Source organism: Pavona decussata, unplaced genomic scaffold (assembly GCF_977016875.1).
Source record: "Pavona decussata unplaced genomic scaffold, jaPavDecu1.1 SCAFFOLD_128, whole genome shotgun sequence".
Taxonomy (NCBI): Eukaryota; Metazoa; Cnidaria; class Anthozoa; order Scleractinia; family Agariciidae; genus Pavona; species Pavona decussata.
Genome location: NW_028145542.1, coordinates 2705675 through 2732654, shown reverse-complemented (window position 1 = coordinate 2732654; position 26980 = coordinate 2705675). Strand labels below are relative to the sequence as shown.

Below are 26980 nucleotides of genomic sequence, written 5' to 3'. Positions count from 1 at the left end.
TTAATGAAAGTATAGTATAGTTGTTGTTGGGGGCACACACACACAAAAAAGAAAACTGTCATCACTAGAGTGGCAGGGTACATGGAGGGGGGAGGAATCAGTTTTTGCAAGGGAGGAATCCAAAGAAAAGATAGTGTGCTAATTCTTCACCCTTTCACCCCACCCCCTAAATATGATCAATGCCTTACACAGTACTCAGTCAAGATAGCTGTATACAGACTTCATGGCCTGATCATCCACGCTTGGCAATTTGGTGAAAAAGTATGGTTTACAAGTGCAGATTGTTGGCAAACTTCTGTCAAAGTTTGAACCGAATTATCACAGTACCAGTCAAGTAAATTTGATCTCGCTTACATGTTGGTAAAAAAAAGGTGTTCTGTCACATTAATAATATTTTGATGTACATGTTTGTCAAAGTGCATAAAACCTTTGCCAGATGTCACTCAAGCACATACAAAAAAAAAAATTATTAAAACCTTAGAAAAGAAGCGAGAAAAGGAAACCGACAATGAATTGCATTTGTTTACATTTTTCAAAACTTGGCTCTCTTAGGTGATAATATTGGGATTGAGAATGATGATCATTCTAGAAAGTGACCCAGGCATACTCCGAAAAAAGAAATCCGAGTGCTCCTATCAGGAGTCGAACCTAAGACCTTCCGATTACTAGTTCCGATGCTCTTAGGAAGGTCTTAGGTTCGACTCCTGATAGGAGCACTCAGACTGATTTCTTTTTTTCCAAGTATGCCTGCGTCACTTTCTAGAATAATCATCATTCTCATTCATTCACCAGGCTGGAAATATACCATCACATTTCTTTCAAATATTGGGATTCTACTAAAGAATTCGCTATAATGGGTGACACTCTCAATTCAGTGAAGAGAGGAATTCAGCAAGTCACCACACAACATTTACATGAAAGGCTTTTCTATCTGTTTTAAAAATAACATTGTACCTAAATCCTACACGTTTGCCAGGGGGAAACATTAATCTGACCAACTTGTCAACACAACTATGGCTTGGTACCCACTGAATTTGATTTATAAAAAAATAAGACCCTTGACACCAAACGAAAATATTTTTCATGTTAACAGAGGGTCTCTTTCAATCCAAAATGCACCACTCCCACAAGTTACAAAACCACAGCAATGACACGCATCATATCAAAATTTAAACCAACAAATACTTTATTTGCTTTTGCAAAAAATTCTAATACAACAGAAGAGGCAGCGAGGATGTACGCCTCCTTCTGTTGTTGGGATTTTTGACAGGCCACAAGGACAGTGTAAGCAACAACAGCAAGGGCAAATCTGTTCACGGCGGGGCAAATGCAGCTTGCAGCTTACTGTATTCTGTCTCCAGGGTAGGTACCTTAAAGAGAGGAACAAGACGATATTCAGAAGATAGGTACACACCAGCAATGTGACAGTTGCAGAGCCAGCGAATGTCCCTTCAGGGGAACAAGCTCTCACTTCTTGTAGCAAATGTGGCAAAAATAAAAGATCAAATGAGCTGACAAATACAAGAAAAATGGGCAAATTGGCAATAATGGCAGATTTGATAAAATTCCCATAAGGATTTTTTTTAACTGCATTTTGTCAAATTCATCAAAATTGCAGTTGTATGCATTTTACATTGTATTTTCTAAATTCTCAAACATTTTCATTCTCCCCCCCCCCCCGCCCCCACCTCTTTTTGTTCCTACCTCCTCCTTTACACTGGATAATGCAATCAAATGGAAATTAACACTACAAACCAGTACAGGAGGGACCTAACATTTTGTTCAAAATAGGGGAAAATGCTGAACAGCAAGGAATCAAGAAACAGATTTTTAACTTGGTGCATGCAAATGAATGTGTACCAAGAAATTTTTTTCAGTGTAAATGAGAAGAAGAATTAACTAAAATCTCCTCCTGTTCATAAAACTAGCAATAATTTAACGTGCAAAAAACATGAAATATTGGAATGCAGATGACAACTTGCACCTAAGCAAGAAAACAAATGACACACCTGGGATGTAGGAGACAGGTGCAGAAGCAGCAGAAGTAGGAACATTAGCGTTGGGGATGTACATTAGGGGAGCCTGTGTGAACTGGGGGGCGGGTCCAGGAGTCACCTGACCCTGATGAGGTCCAGCACCCTGGGGCTGGCCTGGCATCTGTGCAACAGGACCAGTAAAAATGAACTGTCCTTGTTGCGATGGGCTTGGTTGAGGCTGGCCAGGTGGAGTGGCAGTGCCTTGTAATGCTTGCATGTTACCAGCAACTACACGACAAAAAACAATGGAGAGTTACAATGGTATTGTTTGTACAGTGAGTTTGTGGCTTGGGTAATAAGTAAGCACACAAGGTCCACTCTTACAATGCCTCACCTTGATAAAAGCAACAAAACCCTTCATATGTTAATGGTTTCCATGCAAATAGCACAGGCCAAATTATTGAAGGTTCTCTTACAGTGGATAATCTGTCCTCTTACTTTTCTCAATACTACATGCCTTGTTTTAAACATGGTAGAATAAACCAACAACACACGATGGAGGGATACGGAAGCAGAAAATGGTTAAGATTCTTACAATTTTGGCACTTCTTATTGCACATTTACCAAATAAATGTGATCTTTCTAACAAGGGAAGGTATTTGAAGAGAACCATGTCTTAAGATACAATATGTTATTATAGAACTCCTCTGGAACCAGTGGTGTGCATACTACTTTTTCACACTCCTTGGATCATTACTTTAACTGGAAAAATCTTCTATTAGTAAACAAAACTACTGCAGTTTACAGAGGTACAACAGTTTAAACTCACCATAAACTGGTACATGAGTGCCATCCTGGTAACCCTGTGACATGGGAACAGTGGCACCACCTGCTGGCGATGATACCTACAAAAAGAACTATCAAGTCAAAGCAAGCAAAAAAAAAATTCTTTGATAATGAGTCAAAACAGAAAGCGTAAACTCTGTATTCATATTTGCCTTCTGATAATGGAAAACAGACATCTACTTAAAATGAAACTTTGATGATGTTCATAACTGTTTGATTGGATGTTGTTAAAAACAAAACCACGACTAACAAGCACAGCTGACAGAAGAAAACATCTTTTACATTACACTGATTCAGCTTGTTTGTTGATGTTTATTCTGCTGTTCTGTTGTTTATTCCTTCCAATAATGGGACCTCTCATACTGGAAATATACTGCTATAGGTTGTGAGTTTTTAAACTAAAAGACAGCGTAGAGAGTGGTCCGAGTGTCAATAAGCAAATAAACTAAAACTACTAAAAAAATACTACAAGTGATCTAGACCAAATGAATGAGACATACCGGGGCAAGGAATCTGGGAGGTGCATGTCCAGGCACAACATACTGCAGAGAAATCAAATCATACAAGAAAAAGTTAAAAATTGTTGGTCCGCATGAGCAGAGCTCCTGAGTGATACTCATGAAACGTTTATAAACATGCAAGTTGATTTTGATGCCTGTAAGTGTGTACCACATGTACATGCAATGTACCATGCTTTATACAAAACCATCATGTAGTGTCCCCACCAGTAGTATTCCAATAAATGCCTTGCCATTTAACCAACATCTTGGGATGCAAGAATGTCACATCTTTTGGTCAGTTACCTTTTTCCTTTTTTAATTTTTTTTATTTTTATTGTTTGCCTCTGAAATTAATGTAATTTACAGAATCGTTAAGAAATAAAGGAAAATGGCGAGGAAGCCCAATGCAAATGAACCATGAGGCTTATGCAGTATGAGCTTCCTTCCAAGGCCCAGATGAAGACATTTTATGAGCCCCATGAGTACTATTCAAAAAGATGCTTCCCAGTGTCTTGAGATGATTGTCAACTTATGTGAGAACATCAAATGGTCAGTGGTTACCCACCACTCCCAAGACATAGCTGAAACTCCACTTAAGAATCCCAAAGTGTTTCCCACACCTTTTTTTAAATCTTGGGATAGGTGACATTCTGATTAGCAATAATTGCTAACTAATCCAAGAGGTAAATAAAGTTCTATTTAATTTTTTACTGACCTGAGGCACCATTTGCTGTGGCACCATGCCTGCAGGTGACTGCACATAAGCAACTTGAGGTGGTGGCATGTGGTAAACCGGTTGAGGGAATGTGCCACCTGGTGCAATAATTGGGCTTCCTGTGGCAGCAGCTGCTGAAATGAATGGTGGTGATTCGCCCTGCTCACGCCCACCATACGATTGACTCCTGGCTGCTTGGAGAAAAAAAGTCTCATCATTAAGGTGCAACAGTCAGTCTGAGTGGCTGACTTTTATCCAATCCCATATGATGACCTCAAAATTGACAGCTGACATGCCTCACTGGTTGAACGTTTGATGCTTGACACAAAGCTTCCAAAATTTCTTTACATTTCAACCATCAGCTAAAAACAATTTGGGAAAAATCTGACAGTCCATGACTTTTCCATGACCCAAACAATTTTTTATAATTTCCATTGACTTTTGCCTCGAATGCAAGTCTTCAAATTACAAGACTTTCTATCACCTTTCCATTACCATGTGAACCCTGTCCCAGAGAAGCACAATAACTTTTTCAGGAATTGCTTTGTAAAAGAATCATCCTAAGACATATTTCCATATTTCTTTTGAATTCATGGATTGTTAGGAACTCATATCACTGTGGAAACACTTAACAACATGAAATGCCAGTGGAAACAATGGGCAATGCTTCCAAAGAAGTTTCTGATTCTCTCACGTTCATAGTTGTTTCTTGAATTCAGTAGAAATACCAACAGAAAACTTTTCTCTCGTCTAAATTCCCTGGTCATATTACACTCGTGCGCAAAACAAATGAACCAAAAAACATACACACGAAAATTGCTATCGTGCGCTCACTCAAACACCCCTAATAAACCCTCCCAAGAGTCCTTTGACAGTTCATAACGACAAGAGCATATTTTCCGCTAATTTTCAAAGCGCAGAAAAAATCAATTTTCCGTTCCATAATAATTATGTGAAGTAACAGTCTGAATCAACTATCAGACATAGAAATTAACAGCAAATAATTTTATTTACTTGTTTTAGCAAAAATCTTGTTCCACTGAAATGAAAAATGACTCCCTCGCATAATTTGTCATTTTGGAGTTTGATGAATGCCATTTGCTATCCACTTTCTTTCACGAAATTGATAGTGAGTAGCATCGCCAATTCAATTACAGTCAAACCTCTTTATTACCGACACCAAGGGGACAGGATAAGTGTCCATATTATAGAGGTGTCCGTTTTAGAGAGGTAGGCTTCATATGGATTTTGGTCTCTCTGGGACCAAGTGAACTGTCCGTAATAGAGAGGTGTCCGTATTATAGAGGTGTCCGTAAGGAGAGATTCCACTGTACAACATTTTGTGGCAGAATGCGTGGTAGTAGATTTATACCAAATCTAATAATAGCAAAAAGATCAGTGGAAAAATAAAGGGTAAACAATGCTGTGACTAACGTTTATTGAAGTTCGGCTGTTTGCCTCTGTACATGCCAAACTGCTGTGGTGACACCATCATCAGCTGTTGAGGAAATGGAGCACCAGATGGCCTCACGGATGTTGGAGAAAATGGTTGTACCACAGGGACATACTGTGGCAGCTGAGGAGAGGGCACAGGCTTCTGAAAGGATGAAATATGCTTGCTACAAACTACTACACATAGTTCATGTAACATGGTAGGAGTCAAATATCATGGGCGCTTTCCATTCGACCAAAAATTCCGGAATGAAATTTCGAGTATTCCATGTGACAAATGGAACAGTATTTTCCGGTTTGTTTGAACCAAGCCGTCCCAGTCCATCACGTACCAATTTTTGCGCGAAAATACCAAATAAACAGGGGAATCAAAAAAAGGCGGACTCTTATTATCCGTTTCACTTAGCTCGGGAACAGTACATGCACTGTTATAATTATAGGCATAAAGAATGCGAAAAGAAAACATTGACGCTATAAAATATATGCATTCACTCCTAACCCAGTAATGGCGGGAATATTTGCCTTGCAATAGAAAGTGTGCTCGTCACTTATCACATTAATTTAAGACATTGCGCGTAGCTTATATGCATTTTCGCACAACTTACGAAAGTTTGCCGTGGCTCCGGTGGAAAAGTGGTGCAAAAGAACATTCAAGTCATCTGTCGCATAATAACAAGCGGAACACTGATATTGAGCAGAAGAATTGGAAGCCATGTTGAGTTCGATTTCCGGCCTCTGAGAAACTGGGCGCGAGCAGGAATGGTCGAATGGAACGGAATTTTCCGGTTATTCCGATTTTCCGGAATTTTAGGCCAACCTCGCGAGGTACACCCAAAATTTCGGAATGAAATTCCGGAAAATGTCTGTTCCATTCGCTCCCAAACCCGGAATTTCCGGAATTTTTGGTCGAATGGAAAGCGCCCCATGTCTAAACACAAACACAAAAGAAATGTTGCTTTGATTCATTCTCTTCTTATTACAGAACTTGCAAGCTAGAAGACAGTAGGAGCACCTAACCTTCTACATTGTGTAAGAGGACTGGATTACACATAATTCAAGGGCTGAGAGCATTACCAATCCAAACGACTTTTCAGATTTCTTTTTGTTGTTTTAGCTCAGATCCACTGGATTATTTGCATGTGGCCTGTAATTCCCTCAGGAAACGTTGCTCAAATGTTTTGTCCGCTGCTTTGCACTAGGTTTTATTGCAAACTAAACGCAAAACAGTGGACAGAATATTGAAGCAACATTTCCTAAAGGAATTCAAGGCCACATGCACAAACTCTCACTGGTGAATCTGAACTAAAACAACACAAAGACGAAACTTTTATTATTATTTAGATTACTGTATTCTTAATAATTATTGTTTTTGTAGCTTTCACTGTTTAAACTGTGTTTAAATAAAGGTTGTGTACATGTATGTACGTGTCTGAAAAGTCATCTGGGTCGGTAATGCTTTCAGCCCTTGCAAACCCTTCCAGGCTAAAGTTTAACATATTTATTCTTCTTACTGGTTGCTACACATAACATTTCTATGTTATTACTCATGAAGCAAGGGCCAGACTCTTGACTGTAGGCTAAATCGGCCCTTGCTTCACAAGGTTTCACATTTTCATACTGAAAGGGGTATCCAAGGTCCCAGATTGCCTGGAAATGACACGACTGGAAAGAGTGAAAGACAGGCAACAGTGAATACATGTGTAACTGGAACTGATATCAATCCATTGGCATGATTGTTTTAGATGACCAACTGTCAACTTTTGAAACTCCTCAGAAACAAATGTATTCTGCGGTGCCTGATCCACTAAACTGGCCTCTTAATTTTCTGTGTTTGAGGAGCAACCAGCGTCTGCAAGTTCTTCCCTTGAGATATATATTGTTTTCTCAAAACTATGAATAATCAGGAATGTTTCAGTTCAGTGATTCCCAAGAGAGAATCAAAGATCAGGAATAAAGCCCATTTTTGAGTGAATTAAGCCTTGAATCTTGACTTGGTTCTCGCGAGGATTGAGTCAAGACTGTCATCTTATTATATTATCCCTGGACAGAAGTCTTGGGACAAGTTCAACTCCCTAGAATCTCTATAATTACGTACACCAATGAGACAACATTCCCCTTCCACCTTGTTAAATAAAATAAAAATTACGTCTGCCAAATGGAGAATGACAAAAAAATGATGCAGGACTATAATGAAAGGAATATTAATTTGTTAACTAAAGTTAATTTTATTTTACTTTATTGTTTTTCACATACCTGGGTCTTTGGAGTAAATTTGAATTCTTTGGCTAAAGGGTTCAGTTTGGATTTTACTAAAATACTAGAAAAGAAAAGAGATTGCTTTAAAAGATTGGACCAAGAATTAAAAGTTTCAAGTTTAAGTTATGACATTTTACACTGCACAACTTTGTACGAAACAACACATTGAGTGGAGACATTCTTATTTCAAATCAAATAAGCACCTGATTACACACATTTTTTGTGTAACTAACACAAACTAACACATTTTCCAAAGACATGTATTCTTGTTGTTAACGCTTAGCATCCTTAAGTTTAATCTCTTAGTTTTTCAGCACGGAAATTATGTAAAAACGCTAGAACTGTAAAAGGTTTGACACAGTGTATAAATGAAGTGTATACAGTATTGGACAGCAGAAACCTAACAGAGAACGCTGTGCTGAACGCATTCTTAAAGCGTTCTGCTTTGTGTTCCCTAAGCGTTCCCCAAGCGTTCCCTTAGTGTTCCCCAAGTGTCCCAGTTTAAAATGGAACGCTAAAGAGAACGCGTTCAGCTAATATCTTCAGGAACGCGTTCCTTCTGACACTTTTGTGCACAGTCTAGAGTGCCCAAAACGACATTCGTGTTGGTCGGAAAGATAGGCAAACTTTTGCTTTATATGAGACAACCGATTGTAAATTTACATCAGCTTAAAAAGAATGATTTCCAGATAGCCAATGAAATTAGGGAAGGGGATAACATAAACGTGTCCATACCAGTATTAAGTCTTTTCCTATCCGACGTTTTAATTAAATGGGGAATCTCCATGACAAATTTAACCACGCACGGGACGAAATAAAAAAATTCTCATCCAACATTTTCATATCAACGATGAACAGATCAGATCCGAGGAAACAATAAATCTTTTTCGATTGAACTTGCCTTTATTCTGCTGGCATATTGAAACATCGAAGCGTCAGGCAAGCACTGTACGAAAGAAATCGGGCTGGATCTGGAGTGGGACAACTATTGCAAATCGATCTGTTTAATTGTCGTTTACTTTGCACTTTGAGTTCTACCTGTACTCCGCACGCTCGATAAAGGATACACGCTAAACTATTCTTCAAATAAATACTTCAACAACCTGTTTTAATAATCCTGTAAATCGGAATAAATCAGAATAAATCTCGACTTACATCCAAAGTGGATTGTCTACCTTTGGATACATTATCGTACGCGGCAAAATATATCATCATACATCAGGATAACAGGCTCTTCGCCAGTTCCCACAAGGTTCTGAAGCCTAACTAGTTTTAAAATAATTCATCTCTTCTCGTTTGAAGCCAGCTTAAACATGTAATGAAGCTGAAGTAGGAGATTAGTGAGCATTCAAGCCACAAAAGCACCTTCATCACATCGAACCATGATCCGATCATTGTGTGATTTTCTCACAAGCAGTACTGTTGGCCAGTGGAAACTGTCCAAATGAATTTCGGGAAACAATATGGCGTTGAAATTTACGAAGGATCACTTATCGGAGTTTGTTTTACATGTAGTGTTTCTTCGATAATTTTTTCCCCACGCGTATGGATTATCATGTGCCATTTTTATGCATCATCTTTTGCTCCATTCCACTGCATTTTCTGGGCCTCGAGAATGCGTTCCCAAGAACGCGTTCCCTTTAAAACGTAACGCTTATTTTTTTAGCGTTCTCTTAGCATTCCCTTTGCATTTCCTAAGCGTTCCACTTTGCGTTTCCTAATTTTCCAGTAACGCATTCCCTGTTTGGTTTCTTCTGTCCGGTACTGTAACTAACAGTGATCTAGAGGTGGTGAACTTATTGCAACCACGGTACTACCACTCCAAGTTCCATACAAATACCAATCAAGTAAATACTGTTGAACCTTAAAGAAATACCTTCTCCAATTGCTATTAAATCCCCATCACTCATTCAAAAGTAAGGTCAATACATAAAGTTCCTTGTTTTCAAAGAATGCTTTGACACATTTGTACAGTGCAGTAAATACATAGACAACACGACCAACCCCTTAGGTTTACCATGCTAAAATGTCGGGGGATGCCCACTGGTGGGTGCATACATGTACATGAAGCAAAAGAATGCTCGTAATATAGTTCCAGTCACATGGTGATGTCATACATGTAGAACCACACGACTTCACTCTGGTGAAGGATCTCTGATAGACAGCCAAAACTGTCAAGGTTAGTGATTTTTTGTGAAAGAATCCTGCACACGATATTTATAAATTAAAAACTAAAAATTATTTGAGTTTCAATGAGATGCTTTCATCTTCAAAGTACCTGTCTTCAGGAGTTTTGGACGTTTTGTTTTCTTCAGTTTTGACAGCTTCAGGAGGTGGAGTTTCTGCAATTGAATTTAAAGATAACATTGAGTGAATGAGTGTCATTGTTCATGGAGTTTCAGTGGAACATACAATCCTTACTGACTAACCCACATACTGGATAAAAACTGTCCTTAGTAATTACAAGCCAAAATAATGTTTTACATCAGTTCATTTTAAATGCAGTTAAATGCAATTTAACCAAGTTAACAACAAAGAGCACTATCCACACAACATGGCATTTAGCGGTGTCAGTGGTTGTGCAGGCTCAAAGCAGACATGAAACTTCAACATTTCAGAGTGCTTTGATTGCATGACAATTGGTTTCCTCCAGGCACTGAGCTTATATGCTCCTGTTTGTTGTTGCCATTCATTGTCTTTTCTTGTATACTTGTTGGATTTCTACAAATTTTCCTCATTACTAATGGTCTGGCTTATCTTTGTATACATTCAATTGAAAAAATGTGCTTTTGTGCGAAGCTTGAATCATAAACTACATGTATGCAACCTGATGGAATTATGGGGTGATCTAATCAGCTACAGTTCTGCCTCCAACACAATCACTATGCCCCCAACCCCTCTCGCCCAACAATATCTTTATGCCTGTTTAAATGGAGGCGCTTATGCAGTGAGAGGTACTTCTCAACAAGAGCGATGCTTATTAGAAAGGGGACAGTTCTTGTAAGGAGGAAGGCAATTGACATTTCTTGGTTAGAAAAAACCATCAATTTTAGGGCACAAAAACGTTTTTTTGTAGGCTATTCACCAAACTGCTTGAATTACAGAGAGTTTCATGTTGCTCACCATTCAAGGGAACTTAGATGTTTGAAGTGCCAGAGCTTAAAATGAAGATTTTGTTAACAAAGGACAGCAAGAAATATAGGAAAGAGAGTCTGTACATACCGCTAGGTGGTGTAGCAGCTGCTTCTCCAGTCTCTGGTTCAACTGGAACTTCCTTAACTTTCTTTGGTGGTTTTTCCATTAACTAATGGACAAAGCAGAGGGGATCATCAGAGAAGTCATCACTTCATGAACATTGAAACAAAGCCCAAATTAGACCTGCGTTAATACTAAACTGAGGTATCCACAAGGACCCCTAAGACCACGGCTACGTGGAGTCTACATGTAAATTGAATTGTTTGAATACAAATGAGCTGGATTTCATTAAGACTTTGTTCATGGTAAAACCTGGTCTAGACCAAAACTTTTGCAGCTCCATTCTAGGCATCATTAAACAATCAGCTATAAGTATTTGAGCTGTTACATCATAAAGAAAAAACTTTGAGGCATGTAATGTGGTTCATGCTTTTGAGTCCAACACAAGTCAAAAGTCAAGACAAAGGTGAGAGTTCAAATGAAAGATAGTTATTTTTCTGTGGTGCTGCTTATTATACAGTAAAAGGTAGCAAGGGAAACTAGTTAAAAACCTTGATTCAGTGAGTAAAAGTAGCAGATTGGTGTATGTAGTTGGCTCATTGCTGGTACTCAAGAATATCACCAAAAGTTTGAAGATCACTTAATGACTCCCTAAGATTCTTATTACTCAGCTTATTAAAATTAATGCCAATGCTAACTCAAAATACTGGCACAAACAACACCCAAGAGTTACTTACTTGTACCCTAAAATTAGAATGAAACTCCTTCAGATCTGCAAGTGGAAGGGTAAAATAAATTTATGAATAGGTATCACGCAATGAGACAAATATACACAAAAAGGCAAACAGCTTCCAATACATTTGATTGAAATATCTACCTTGCACGACTTCTTGTTGAGACTTTGGGGCCTCACTTGCTACAGGGCTTTTCACAAACGTTCCTGAAGAGACTTCTTCATTTGCAGTTGTTTTTGGTTCAGTATCGACTCTGCTGTCTGTAGTAGAACTGGTGGTGACAGTAGTGCTTGTGCATGTGGTATCAGTCTGTAACAAAAACAATGATCAACATCAATTTTTACTTAAAGTTACTATTTTTTATGTAGCAGTGCTGTTGGACACAAAATAATCTATAAAAGTGGGATAGTGAGGGGTGGTGTTTAGTGGTTAGGGTAATTTGCAGTTTTGTGTAAAATATAAGTGTTTTTGTTCTATTTGGCATCTAACGAAGGCAGTGAAACTTACAGTATTTCTGTGGGTTTATGGTTTTCATTCAATGATTTTGGGACCATCCATGTGTTGTAATATACTCAGCGAAGAGAAAAGAAAGGGAAGTGATTTAAAAAGAACACTGCTAGTCTACACTGAAAATTGTGTAGCAACACTTAGTAAATTATCATGCTTAAATTCCACTTTAACACAAAATTTAAACTTTGGTGATGTAGAACTACATCTTTACTATTTTAGTAATTTCTTAAACGGAATAAAAGTACAGTTTCTATGTCTTTATACAGTGATTAAGAACATAGCACATCATTCCACTGTCTTAGATGGATGGCAGATCCCTCACTCATTGCTTGGGTTATGTCCATGTCATCTTGGGAGCAGAATGACATGTTACGATCTTTATCTGAGTGCAAGACAGAAACTGTACTTCTATATTTCCTTAAATGTACCACGGTTGAATTTAATTACTGTTCCCACCAGCAGTAAGAAGTCAACACATTGCGATCCGCATCCACAATTTGACAAACAATAAAAGAAAGATACCATTGCACAATCAGTTCACAAGGACATAATTCAGAGCATTTATTTGTTCGCTGAACAGAAAAACATGCAAGACAACTCACTGTGGTACTGTGAGTACTTGTGCTAACAGAAACCTCTTGTCTCTCAGCTGCTGAAGTAACTGGAGGGGAACTTGCTGCAAATTTCAACAAAACAACAAGAGGTAATCATATGCATTCAAGTGCATTCACATCCCCCCTCCCCTTCATGTGGCTTGAAATTAAGTAACCCCCATGGATCTTATTAGAGCTTTTATGGTAGATGTGACTTGTAAGCCTCAGAACCATCTAACAAACCCAAAAACTTCTGTGTATTGTTGACAGTTTGTTTAAAATATTCACAAAAAAACTTACTTGGTAGAGATGCAACAGCTGTGGTCTTTGGCCTGATTACAGCAGCAAATGCTTCTTCCTCACTTCGTCCGCTGTCAACTTCTTGTCGGCGACTATGACCTCTGGACTGTATGGGGGAAACAAGTCACAGCATTAAATTTTTCTTGTTTTTTGTATGAATTGCTCATAACCATGGAAAGCTGCCATTTTAAAAACAAGATTTGCCAAAACCCTGACCAACTCACCTGCTCAATCTCACGAGCTGTCTGCTCTGCCCTGAGTTCCATTTCACGTGTGCTGTCCTTTGGGAGTGGTGTTCTGTATAAAGAGAGAAGAGCAAAAATCACAACCCAGAACAAAGGGAAAAAATTGTTTTCTAAGAACACTCTTATTTTCATCGTGATTAAGTTTGTTATAGGTGTTGAATACCAGGGTGCGAAATTGCGACTCACTAGTCGCCAATGCGACCAAAAAGATAAAGGACCTATGTTTGTCTTGCTATGGAAACCACGGACTTAGAATGTTCTGTGCTTTGCTCCATTTCAAATAACCGAAAACAACACGATCACCGAACCAGAGACATATAAAAGCCGAAAACAACAGTAGTTTTAGAAGTCTTTCTTGTGCTTTTTCTTTTTTAGCTATTTAATTATGACTTTCCTTGCATACAAAGTAACATTTAAAATCATATTTTTTATATAAGCTACATATAAAATGAGTTGGCGACCAAAATTTATGATCTGCGACCAAATTTTTCCTTTTAGTGGCCAGCTGGCTCCTGAGCAAAAAAGTTAATTTCGAACCCTGAATACTTACGTGTACTGCAATAAATCATCACTGTACGTGGACTGGACTCCAAACTTTTCTTTGTTTGTTTTGAACATTTCGTCAGCTGACCACCCATTCTGAAAACAAGTTAGTGGTGAATCTTGTTATTTTATGCAGGATTGATCAAAATCACTGTTAGTAACAGTAAGTTATAACTCAAAATTACAGCACAAGTCACATAACTGTGATGGTTCATTGTCAAGGCTTAAACCAAAATGCCAATCAGGGCATTGAATACCTGAACATCTACTTCAACTTCCACATCACTGCTTGCAAATTGACTTAGTTTTTGGCCCATGACAAAACAGCTTACGGCCATGACACTTAGTACACCGCACTGAATGAAGAGCTCATTGACTCTGATAATTATTATGATCACAGTCACTTAATCAGGGATGATTTCTACTGATGATTAATCCAACTGGAACAATGAGAAATTTGTTCAGCCCCCAAATGTACTCCAATAAATGGCAAATGCTATCCTCTCAAATCAAAATGCAGTTGAACCATCACAACACTTCCAAATGATTTATATGTGAGCAAAAACAACTGTTTGCTGGTATGTGGTAAAGTTTGGAACAAGCTGGTGCACTAACTGATACAACTGAGCAAAACCAAAAGAAATAGAACCACTCTATACAATGGCCATGTTGGATGTTTTAAACATGATCAATGATCTAAGTTAACAAACGTCTGGTAAGATCAACCATGCATGGACAAACCAACAGGTACCATTCACCAGCTGATTCTCAATCAAAAACAAAACCAAAATAGCAGGCAAGCAGCAGTCAGTTGTACATTTTACAGGTTAAATGGCATACATTCCCTGTGTCTGTCTTCTCCATCTTTTCAGATGATTTAGGTATCAATTTTCAAAAAAAAAAAACCTTTCATGTTTTTTTTTTTACTAAATAGTCATATTTTATCATGAAGAAACATCAATAACTTGACAAAAACTCCTCCATCCATCAGATTGAAATAAAGCCTGTAAATGACAACTATGTTACAAGTGTACAGTGAATTAGCCAAAAACACAAGTTTCAAGATTTTATTAAACCATCAAAATATAAGATATTGCCAGTGGATCCCAGTTATTATCAATGTGTTTGAGTTAATATTATTAAGAATTAAAAGAAATTCCACTTACCACTTTAACATCATCTTCCAGCCCTCCTGCCAAGTGGACTTCTCCTTCCTGAGGATTCCATTTCTGCAAAGTACATGCAACAATAAAACATAACCACTGAATAATCAAGGTCAAGATTAATGATCCGTTTTTCCAAGTTGTCCTAACCCAAATGTGGCGATGATGTTTGTTTAAAGAAGTGCCGTAGCTTGCAGTAAGTGTTCTGGATTTTGTAATGCAGCAATCCCATGTTCAAACTGCATGCCATGCTGTGAAATTATCCCATTCATTGGCCATAGAATTACTGTAAGACCACAAAAGTATGAATGGGCATAAGTACCTGTAATTGTCGTTCCACCTGTTGACCGTTGGTGTGCTTAGAAGCAGTGATGGCCTCGTCTGTAAAATTATCTGCAGGATCAATAACAACATCATTTATCGTGACTCCAGTACTGGAAGGCTAAATTACAATAAAACCTAACTAACACATGTACAACAATCTAAGAAATTATCCCCATTGGGGTGGTGGACACCTTACGATGGCTTATGTAAAGGGGGGATCCCTCTCCCAGGAGACTTAATCATGAATTAATATGTTTTATGAACATTTAATGTTCAAACTGCTACTGCAACCACTATGTTACAAGAGGTGGTGTGCCATCAGCTGACCCCGTTGCATGATGAAGACTTGAGGAGTCAAACATTGTTATCTGTATTTTACAGTGCAGGCCAGAATTAAGCGAACCAAAACATACGCGTAAAACGCGTCTGCTGCGGACGCGTATGCGCGTCTAAAAATCTGCAGATGCGCGTCTAGTCAGACGCATTAGTATGTATGAGCTAGCTCATTGTTTTCGTATTGTTGATCTTTCATTGTTCTTTTGAATTGCCTGGGAAAAGCCTTTCAGAAGAGTTTGACAAAGTATTACTACACTTGTCGACTTTCTTGTAGAACCGGCTCAGCGCAAGAACAACTCCATGTTGTTGAGCGCATGGAAGAACTTAAAAAAAAACTTGCCGCGAGGCTTACTGTATTTTGCAAAACGAAACGAAGTGATGAATAAAATCTGTAAAATTGAAGATATCAAGACTACAACAGTCAGACTTCTGTGTGTGACAAGCTAAAAGAGGAATAAAACGCCGGAAATGCTGTGTTTCTAAACTTAAAGATCTGTACTTTGCGAAAAGAGTTCTGCGTATGTAGACCGTGAAAGGATTTAACTTGTTTGTTTATATTTCTAAAGGCTATTCTTATTTCTTCCTTGCCGCAATGATGATTCGGGTAGTTCGAGACTAATACAGTATTTGTGGGTAAATCATATAGAGTAAACAAATAAATTACGACCCGGAATAAAATCAGTCAATCCACCAAATGATTTTCAACAGACTTCGCTCCTCTCGCGCGCTTCGGTCCAGATTTGCTGACTTACCGTGAACTTTCCCTCATTCTACCTCAAGCATTTACTATCTCCGGCCGCAAAATGTAATCGTTCAGTTAACTTTAAAGATCCAAGGCAATTCCGTTGGTTAAAGGCTTATAGTAAAATAGGAAACTTCAATTTTGCAAAATTTCATTCGGGTCTAGTGTGAGCGATAAGATCGATTCCCTGGAACAAACCTAAACGTAAAACACTGAGAGTCTACTAAGTACCGCAACGCTTGATGCATTCCTATAGTTACGTTCACTTGGATAAAGCCATAATAGCAACTTTTGCAAGATTGTAAGCTTCTTCTAATGTTGCAAAACACTGACAGAAGCGGTCGTTTCGACGTAGAAAGAAATTGCCACGCTGATAACATCGGGAAGATTTCAGTCACGTGCAACCAAATTCCTGCACATGTATCAAGTTTCATTCGACAACAACACGATGTACGGAGGTTCTATTAACGAAAACTAGATACTTTTTCATTCAATCAACACAGGAGCCACAGTGCTTTTCCAATTAAAGCCAACTTGTGCCATTTTCACCCCTTCGAAGAAACCTCGAAACGCTCTCTTTCGAGTCACAATGTGCGTGTAATTTTTGAAATAACTGAAGGCATAACTCAAAACACTCACCTGTCATTTACGAGTTCGCGCACGGAGCGCTTTGATTTCGAACTTGTAAGTAGTATTCGACTAGTTAGCTTACATTTATATTTTCTATAACATACGGTTAATATTCAATATCGGCTGGGGGTGGTTTTTAAAGCCGCCAGTATTTACGAAGCGGATAAGATTCGAAATATGATAGCTGTCGCTCGCTGATTTCATAAAATGCTAATTTTGTGTTTGTCGTTAACCAGTTGAAGTCTTTTGTTTTGTTTGACAATACCACACAAAGACAACTTGCGGAGATGAATAACAATGGCAAAAACGCGCACATTTAGACGCGTCTAAAAATACGCGCATACGCGTTTTTGCTGCGTATAAAACGCGTCTGCGTAGTTTGCTTAATTCTGGCCTGCACTGTACATGTAAATGAGTACACTGATTAACAGTAAGACACACTATTTGTTACAAATTATTTGGTACACTACTGTTCAAAGACATGAAATGAAGTTGATGCTTGTAGTAGCCAACTAGCCTCAGTCTAGTAAGAAATTGGGCTAGTAGGTGTTGTACCTCCACTGCCAGATTTTTTTAAAAATTTTTTGCCACACAAAGAAATTACAAAGAAGACACAATAAAATAATTTAAATTGGCAAAAAAAGTGGTGAGGAGAGCGAAAAGAAACTAGAAAGCTTACGCGTGATTCGGCCTCCCCAATTAAACTAAGCCAAGCTACAAATAATTAATTAATTTAGTTACACAGCGTAAGGATGTTAAATACATAAAAGTAATAAGCTAGAAGATCACGTGTTATTCATAGTTTTTAATGAAATTAAAAATTGGTAAATTTGGCTAGTATCAATAAAAATTAATACTAAAATTAAACACTGGGAACATGAAGCAAAGCCCCTGATGTCACCCTGGGGGAAGGAACGCTAACCACATTGGATTGAGATCAACTCTGGCTAAATTTCATTGCACCACATTTAAAAGCAGTCTCACCAATAGCAGGATCAGGTTCTTCAGTCCTTGTAATGTTCACACTGACAATATCCTTGAGTGCTATCAGCAAGTTACTGATTAATCCTTCCCGGTTGGGTACAATCCTGTCATCCTAAAATTAAAGAAAATTAATTTGTTTGTCACAAATTACCAAATTAGACATATGAAAGACAATCTGGCACTAACGGAAAAAGAAAACGGCTGTACATTTTATCACAATAACTTGCAAACCTAACACAGCCAATTCAAAAGGCACAAACAAAGCCATATTTGTGAGAAATTCATCCCTGTAATAACAACATTGTGTATGCTAGGCTTGAAGTTTTTAGAACTTTTCTGTGTTTTTTGTAAGCATTTTAGGGTTTTCTGTGCTAAGAATTATAGGTAAACATACCAGTCACCATCTTTTTCAGTACATTGGATTGCAGTGGATGTCATGTGTAATTAATGGTACAAAATTTAAAATTTCAGTTTTAAGGACTATTAATATTATTTTTATTAATTAAAGTCAAGTTTTTAGTCATTATTTTTTTGCTACAATTTGTATAGTTCAACAGCATATGCCTGAAAAATATTAAAAGATTTTTCTACCATTACAAAGCTCATCATCTGAAGAGCAATGTATCTCTGTAAAAATAAACAAGAGAAAAAATGTACCTCAATTAGGCCATTCACCTTCCCCTGTGGTACAAGATGGGCTTCTCCCAAGGTGCAATCAAACTGGTACAGGAAAAGAATAAAATTACTGTTTGAACAATATCTAGATTTTGTCGTTTAGGTAAAAATGACTTCAGCCATTTCCCTCTGGTCTTGAGTTATGGTGGTATCTCACAAAAAAGGGAAAAAATAAAAATTAAACTAGTTAGAAGTCATTTTGACCAAATATTCATTCTATAACTTCAACCTCTCAACTGTAATTAATTACTAGTAACAAGTGTACCAAATGCAACTTCTCACAAATAATTGATTACACCTTTAAAACCCCAAGTGACTAATGTTGCTACTTGATTAAACATCCAAATTCTCCCAAACACCACTATAAGAAATACAGGGAAAGCTCTGGAGAGAATATGCACATTGATATTGAGACTCAAAGAGTCAAGTCCTTTTGATTGTAAAGAGAACTTCACAAAAATAAAAATAACTCCAAGTTTACTGATGATCATAAAACTTCGATTATTTCTGGCACAAGAGAGACAAACTTTGATGGCACTGTGCATAGTGTGTGGATTACATCAAAGCAACACTAGGATCAAGCTACAAAGATAATGTGACATCAGCTGAAAAGTCCAGGAACAAGCATTGTACAACATGGCTGCCATCCCTACCACCTTGGTTCCTTCGAATTCATGGGGAAGTGAGGTTTAAGAAACTACAGTACGTTGGGTAATTTCCTTAAAGTTCCTGGCAATTGTTGTCTTGACAAATTATGAGAAATTAGGTGGTGTTCATCCTTTCCTGATTACCAGTATGGGAATTTCTGACAGTGACTATGAAACACAGAAGAATAAAAATTAAACCACAACGTATGAGGCTTGAATGCGGTTGATGCTAAGAAAAATAGTAAATATGTGAAATGTGAAATGTTACAACTATTTCTCACCTTTGGAGAAACAGCTTTCAGAATGCCTTCATAAATATCACCATTACGTACCACAATACGAGCAACCTCACCCTGGCAAATAAAAGAATAATAATATCATTAAATTATGTCTGCTATATTGTTGAAAAGATAACCATTTTATATAGAACGCCTTTAATACCTTTGTTACAGAGGTTCAAGAATGCCATGATTTTGTTTTTGGTTTTCTGTTTTTTCGTGTGCATGCAGCAAGTCCAAGTTGTTTTGTTGTTGTTGTCATGTAGCAGAAATTATTAATTAATTGGCTATTTTTTTAAAGTTGACACAGCAGTTCCCTCTTTCTCCTTTTGGAGATGTTTGAAATATAGACTTGTGCAAAGAGGGAGCAGATGTTTGATTAAATCTACTGACATGTTTATTGAATCTTCATTGTTTCCTCAGCACAACAGAGTTTAAGCTTTCTTTGATCATACTTGGTCATGAAAGCTCAATGTAACTCCCACAAGTTGTGTTATGGTATTACAAGTTTAACGTAGATTTTTAGCTTGTGAATTGCGCATGCACAACGCATGTGTTATCGTAATGAACAAAAATATCACCAGCCTTTCTCAAGACCTAACTTTTTTTAAAAAACTTATTTTCAAAAATTTGAGCTTCAAAACTTGGGGTGCGGCTTGTATGCCAGTGTTTACGGTAATTAAATTTAATTTAATTACAAGAACACACAAGCCCAAATAAGTCCAGATGTCAAGAGGACTGCTAAATTCATGAATGACAATAAACAGACAGACCTACCAAGTTATTGGTCACATGATAGACCATATGTTTGTTTACATAAATATCTGTGTTACTGACGCCATCTTCAATCTGTAGGAAAATACAAGTCAAAGAATTTCACTTGCAAGTGACAGAAAATGGTGTGATCTGATTTCATGGTACCTTATTCTTACTAATTTTCGCAAATTTCAAAACAATCGCGAAATTTAATATACACAAAAAGATTGCGCAAAATGTTATACCCTATCATATAACACAATAAGAATTTTCAATGTTCTGAGTTAACTGGGCCTTGTGGAGAATTGTTCTGAATTAAAACTGTAACTATGTTTTTGACTATCACTCTTCCTCCAAATCACTGTTTTCTTCAGCTTGTAATTCAGCCAAAACCTCTTTAGTACAGTCATCAAAGTTTCTATTTGTAGGCTCCTTGTAGTCAAATTGAACCAGTCAGACCTTTGTACATGTATCTCTCCGGTAATTCCTTATTCTTTGTGACAAGTGCCCTCAGCCCAGTGTTTAAGAAAATAAAACACTGACAAAATAGTGAAATTTAGTACACTTTTGCACTAACTTTTCTTGCAATCGCAAAAATTAATACTTGCAAAATTCAGCTCCCGAATTTTCGCGAAATTAAGTACACGCCAAAATTAGTAAGAATAAGGTATTCTGTGTACAGTATGCATGAGACAGAAAGCAAGCAGACATTGTTAAATTTCTCAACCTATTTATAAAATGCTCATTTGAGGACAAAACTTATCATTTCACAGTTTTACTCTGATCATCTTCAAACAAATGTCACTCTAGATTTCAAAGAGGTCATCTTAAAAATAGTACAAACAAGATGGATGTGGTGATTGTTTCTATTCTACTAAACCAGCATTTTGAAAATGCATTTTGGTGCTTATAGGTATCTGATCTGCTATACTGGTATAAGAGAGGAAGCCTCCCCCATACATTATCTTCCCCATACATGGAATTACCAGACAAGCTGGGATCTCATTACTGTAAGTGGCTACTAAGTACCAATAAGTAGGCAGGCTCTTTTACTTAATTATGCTTTTGCTTCACCACTAAACTGCTCCATCTTAATTTATGCTCTAGTTTTCCCACTACAGTCAACTCCCTTTATTACGGACACCCTCGTAAAGAGTCTGTAATAGCAGGAATTTACTTCAGTCAAATGTCTGTAATATATTTTTGCTGGGGATTTAGCTGCTGTCCACATTATCGGGGTGTCCATGATAGCGAGGTAACCGAAAAGCGAGAGTTGACTGTAAATGCTCAATCTACCCCAAAAAGCTCACGAAAATGCTAGGACAATGCTCATAATAAAAAAATGCTTTTGACAGGAAGTTAACTTTAGCAAAAACATATACAAGCTAAAACAGTACGCTCTCAAGTCATCTATTAAACCTCTCATCTCTGCACAGTCATTCGCTGGTTGTTTGGGTTTGGCGGCTTGGGGTTTCAAGTTTTAAAATGTGTGTTGAGTTTCAGTTTTTACTTTCTCTCAAAAATGTTTTTATTTTCATGCTAAAATGCTTGAATAACAGTGGCATATCCAAGCCTTCAGGTAAGGAAGGGATCCCCTCTTGAACACTTGGCTGGCTTCTCTTCGTGACACAAAATATCTCTGTCACACAGGCCTCAGTTTTGGTATAAAAAATAAGTGGGAGGCCCTGGCCCCCTCCCCTAGATTCACCATTGAATAATACTCAACGCTTGTTTCACTAATATGTCAGCACAATGAACAAAAGCCTACTAAAGTAGGTTAGATTTAGACCACAAGAGGACTAGCATCTCGTAAGCCACCATCTACCATTAGCAATCAGGTTTGGCTGACATTCATAGAGATGGATACAAATGAATGTTGTGCCACTAACACTGTGGACACAAATGATGGATCAGAGAATTAACTCCACAGTGTATGTTAAAGTGCTAAATGAATCCATGGAAATCCCACTGAGCATTAGCCCTAGTAAGGAAATGGGAGACCGCCAAAAGCAAAGAAAAAATCTTTGACCTTGGTGGGAATCAAACCCACAACCTCCGGATTTGATCGTCCATCGATCTACCATCTGCAGCAATTACCACCATTTTCACCCGCTCCTGTCTGACCTTGTATCTCAGTTGGTAGAGCAACGAACAATCAAATCCGGGGGTCATTGGTAGGGCAACGCATGATCAAATCTAGAGATCACGGGTTAAATTCCTGCCAAGGTCAAAGATTTTTAGATCGATTTTTAGATAGATAGACTTATTTTCAAACTTACCTTGCAGCCAATTGGCTGAATTGCATAACTTACAATTGACAATTCTCCCACTATTTAGATAATCTCAAAACTAGATTGGAAGTAAGGACTAACGTCCAGTAGGATTTCCATAGGTTCATTTAGCGCTATAACAGACACTGAGGAGTTAATTCTCTTAGTGGTTTACCAGAACATACATAAGAAACAATACTATTATTCTATAACTGAAAGTAAAATTAATGTAAAATTATGGAAGTCCTTTAAAGCTAAATAAATACTCACATTGCTAAAATTATACGACTGCGGTGGCGGACTGGAGCCTTGGCGAAAAGATCTTTGACCCCTTAAGAGAAAAATAAGCAAATAACCATACACAAACTCGGAATCATCTGATCATGAGTAATGGCAATTTAAGGAAAGAGGAAAAAAGTAAGGTTTAAGATCATTACATTATAACTATTAATGATTGGAGATCTGAGTTTGCCTAATTTTATTGCATAGCAGTTTACAAGTGCTACTTTCATTTTGAGCCGGATAAAATTAAACTTGAACTTAACATTTCAATATACAATATTTTACATCAAGCAATAAAAGTACCGGAAGCAGACGATCGCCCAAGCTCTGGTGCAATGGATGTGACACGTTTACGCCGAAACTGTTCAGATTTTGATTCTTCATTCTTGACTGCAAACTTGTTCAACTACCGTTTTTACTTTTACACCCAACGGTAAATGAATAATGTGACAGTCGACTGGTAACAACAAAGGGTCTGAATGAAGGGATCGAACTTGCTGTGATTGATCCTTCCATGTGCAAGACGATTGCCAAGTCGTCTAACGAAGTTCCTACGTGAAACTGAGCAAATTCTAGGATTGTAAACTCGTGCTTGTTTACATCAGATTTAAGGCTGATTATTTCCTTCCATTATTGTTACATTACACGCACTGGCAATTTTGAAGAGTAATAAACTTCATCTAAACGCACAGTCTTGCCGGCTAAATTTTCCTTTCAAAAAACATTGCATCACAGACAATGATGACCGGTTGCATTGACCAGCTTAGAAACGTTTTCTTCACTGCACACAGTTTATAAGTATGTAATAAGTTTCAAACACAAAAACTAAATAACGAATCCAACAATTAGCAAAAGTTTTGTCGAACTTCACCAACAACTTGCCAATAATAAGCTTAACTACCTGCTTCCTCCACGACCTTTGCCGCGATGTTTCGAAAAACTCATGGTCGAGTGAAGTTTGGCGTTCCATGAGTTTCACAGCCACATCCTCGTCGAGAAAACGCGTACAGCGTCGACGATTTCAAGCAACAAAAGGGAAACCTAATTCTTTGGATCGGTCATTTACAATGGAAAAGGTTTCAAAGCAGTCATACACTGCCGACCGCTTCTATTTCCTTTCCTTCATAAAATCCTGCGTAATGAGGCTCCCGCGCTTGTGTGCTCCTCAGCAGTGATAAGGAGAATTTACAACTTCATCATCGTAGTGAAAGGCTAATCGAACGTGGTTTACTCAATGTTCATAAGAAATGAAATGACAAAAGTGCCCAAATTTTATATGAAAGTTATACAAAATCTAGCTTCCAAACCATTCTCTAGCAGAGGGAGCAGCAGTCACTTCGAATAATAGAATTTGTGAAACTGATGTACGTTTTGAATACGAATCTGTGAAATATAAAGTGACCTCGGTGAATCACCTGTGAAGGAAATCTCGCATAATTTTCAAAATCCAAATAACTATGCTGATACTTGCTAAGAAATCATGATCTTTGGTAAATATGAATTCAAGAATCGAATCAATGGCATGGGCTTTTACTTGGATAATACAAACAATAAAATAGAAACGTGCTCTCCCATATTTAATGATGCTACGAAATTCTCACTACCTTATAGAGAAGTGCACGGGTCACTACCTACCCAGAATGCATTAAGGAAGAGCGACTGCCCCTCTCCCGGTAAGTATCGACTTTCGTCGCCCCATTTCGCCCGCCCCTGGGTCCCCGAGGATGGGCTGGCATCCGCTGCTGTAGTTATTTATTTTCTGTTTATTTATATTTATTCCGAAAAAAGTAAAACGAACGTTTCGCCTAGGAATTTCTGAGCCCGGATGGACGGAATTTTATTGGAAACAGAATTACGGGGTGAAAACCTGAAGAGGGAATCGAATGAGCTATGAGCACACAAAATTTTCGATAACAAAAGTTTCGAAGACTGGGGTATGCATGCTGTTAATAGGGGACTTAGTAGGGCTGGATATCCATGCTTTTGATTTTGCACCTACTTTCCGTGACTTCGCTGCGCTGCAGTGCCTTAGGGCAATTTTACTCTGCATTTACAAAACAAAGGGAAAAATTACCCCCCGGCGACCTACAAAGAACTATCACGGCGGCGTTCAATAATTACTTTTTCTTCCTTTTACAGTGCGACTACTATTACTGGGGTCACTTAAAAATGGCCAATCTGATCACAGTATGATTCGAACAGTAAATAATTCCAAAATTCTGGGTTTTAACTCTTGTTTTCCGTCTACTCGTGATTGGCTCAATCGGCTTTGGTTGAAATTCATTGTTCTTGTCCTGCAATCTGATTGGCCAGTTTTGTTTAAGTGACCCCGGTAGTCGCACTGTAAAAGTTAACAAAATAAAAACTGGAGTAGAAAGTAGAACCATTGCCACTAGGAAATTTACACGCAGTTACTAACTTCTGTTTTGAGACCATTTTCGGCATTTTTCGAAAATTGCCAAAATAAACGCCTTGTGATCACTCGTGTTGCAATTTTTTTAAAAATTACTGACGGCTTTCGAAGATCCACGCCAAGAAGCGAAGAATGTTTCGACTTCGGAACAGGTCATAACATGTTTCTTCGAGGAGGACCCACCTTGTCTGGGGTAGGGGGGTTATCGAAGACACCACCTATTTTATGAACGTTACCAACAAAGTTATATTCGCTTTAAAATTTGAGTTGGCACAGAAATATTCAGCTGGCAAGTACCAGCATTGCTAGATAAACCAGAAAAGTGAGGTTTTAATCTCATTATCATTTTTTACTGCTAGATAGAGGAATCGCCATCTATGTTGTGGTTTGGTGGGTCCTGTTCGAGTATTTTTTGACCACTTCCCCAGTAGAGCACCCATAATCCTTTACTATAATCAAACCATTTCAAGTTCGGACCAGCTAGTCAATTTAAAGGCCAGATTTACTCAGACTAGTCGTTGCGTTAAATTAATAATAAAAAGAAGGCTGGAAATTAACAGATTGACCCCAAACCGTGAAATTCAACAAATTAATTAAGCCAGCAATTATGAAGGAAATTGATACGATGATGGAATGGGTAAAATTTACCAGTGAAGCTAACTAATGCAATAGGCCATTTCCGAGTTGCTTTGAATCTCATTATGAAAGCGAGGCTAAGTGCAAAGTTTTTATTATGAAAATTAAGTTTTATTCATATGCAAACAACACTAATTTTCATATGAAAAGTTTTTGCACTTAGCCTCGATTTCATAATGAGGTTCACAGCAACTTGAAAATGGCCTATTGTGCAGCTATCGATAAAATTGCCCCCACGGATTACGATAAAGAGATTTGGAAGATGCTTCTTCCAAGCATGAGGCTCCTACAGTTGATTAATGTAGGGGTACAAAACATACTACTCTTATTTGCCTGCTAAAAATAAAACACCGCTGTTGACTAGATTTGGGAAGCTGAAGAAAACTGCCATGACTGATAACAAACAGTTAACAAAAAATTATCACTATAATAAACAGTTACTGAAATGATCTCTTTTACTTTGACTGCGGGAAGAAATATTTACCCTGAGCCTTCATACAGGAAAATCTTCCATATCACTAACGGTTCCCACCTTTTCTCCTATTTGTTCAGCTTCGTTCAGGTAAGTAAAATGTTGACTTACCGCGGGAAACAAAACAATTGTTTTTTTCATTTGTTTAGATCGAATACAACATATGAAATATCGAAACAACTAGGTCGATTTTTTTTCACCGCAGTTTTGTAATAATTGATCGTTGTAAGAGCTCGCAAAATACAGCCTCTTTCTTTCTTTTTTTTTCCAGTCTAAAACTACCTTGCCCTACCTGTTTGCACTCTTACCTTTCATCATCAGCATCCGGGAAGAAATATTGGTATATTGAGTGTACAAGAATAAAAGCTCTCCATATAGTGGCTACAGCCATTTGACTTCAACGCTCCGCAGAAAAGTTAAAGGGTTTTTAGAATTACATTATACGTCACAATGGCAATGGCTTTGTTAGAGCGCGCTCGTTATAAAGCGTGGGACTCCATTCAGGAA

The 26980-nt window shown here is 37.8% G+C and overlaps 1 protein-coding gene across 5 annotated transcripts; it reads right to left on the bottom strand.

Annotated features, from left to right (window-relative positions):
* Positions 1-1162: 1162 nt before the first annotated feature.
* On the bottom strand, positions 1163-26891 carry LOC146468966 (uncharacterized). 5 transcript variants are annotated; one of them, XM_085123999.1, is made up of 23 exons: positions 26782-26891; positions 22941-23001; positions 20422-20493; positions 19648-19719; positions 18702-18764; positions 18045-18156; positions 15351-15421; positions 15032-15094; positions 13873-13961; positions 13302-13374; positions 13078-13183; positions 12787-12860; positions 11818-11983; positions 11678-11712; positions 10968-11049; positions 10024-10087; positions 7743-7806; positions 5472-5631; positions 4038-4231; positions 3323-3364; positions 2806-2881; positions 2010-2264; positions 1163-1370 (listed from the first exon to the last, which is right to left on the bottom strand). In XM_085123999.1, the coding sequence occupies exons 1-23, from the start codon at positions 26862-26864 to the stop codon at positions 1342-1344; spliced, it is 2106 nt and encodes a 701-aa protein (XP_084980125.1). In that variant the 5' UTR covers positions 26865-26891; the 3' UTR covers positions 1163-1341. The 5 variants fall into 5 exon arrangements, with proteins under 5 accessions (XP_084980125.1, XP_084980123.1, XP_084980124.1 ...); XM_085123997.1 differs by having other exon boundaries at positions 5472-5634; positions 26782-26889; XM_085123998.1 differs by having other exon boundaries at positions 4038-4228; positions 5472-5634; positions 26782-26885.
* Between the last annotated feature and the right edge of the window lie 89 nt (positions 26892-26980).

Excerpts from the sequence above, each read along its gene's own strand:
- LOC146468966 (XM_085123997.1), bottom strand. The coding sequence starts at position 26,864 with ATGGCTGTAGCCACTATATGGAGAGCTTTTATTCTTGTACACTCAATA. Across the intron at positions 20,494-22,940 it reads AGTCGTATAATTTTAGCAAT|ATTGAAGATGGCGTCAGTAA; the intron begins GTGAGTATTTAT and ends ATTTTCCTACAG. Across the intron at positions 19,720-20,421 it reads ATCATGTGACCAATAACTTG|GGTGAGGTTGCTCGTATTGT; the intron begins GTAGGTCTGTCT and ends TTTATTTGCCAG.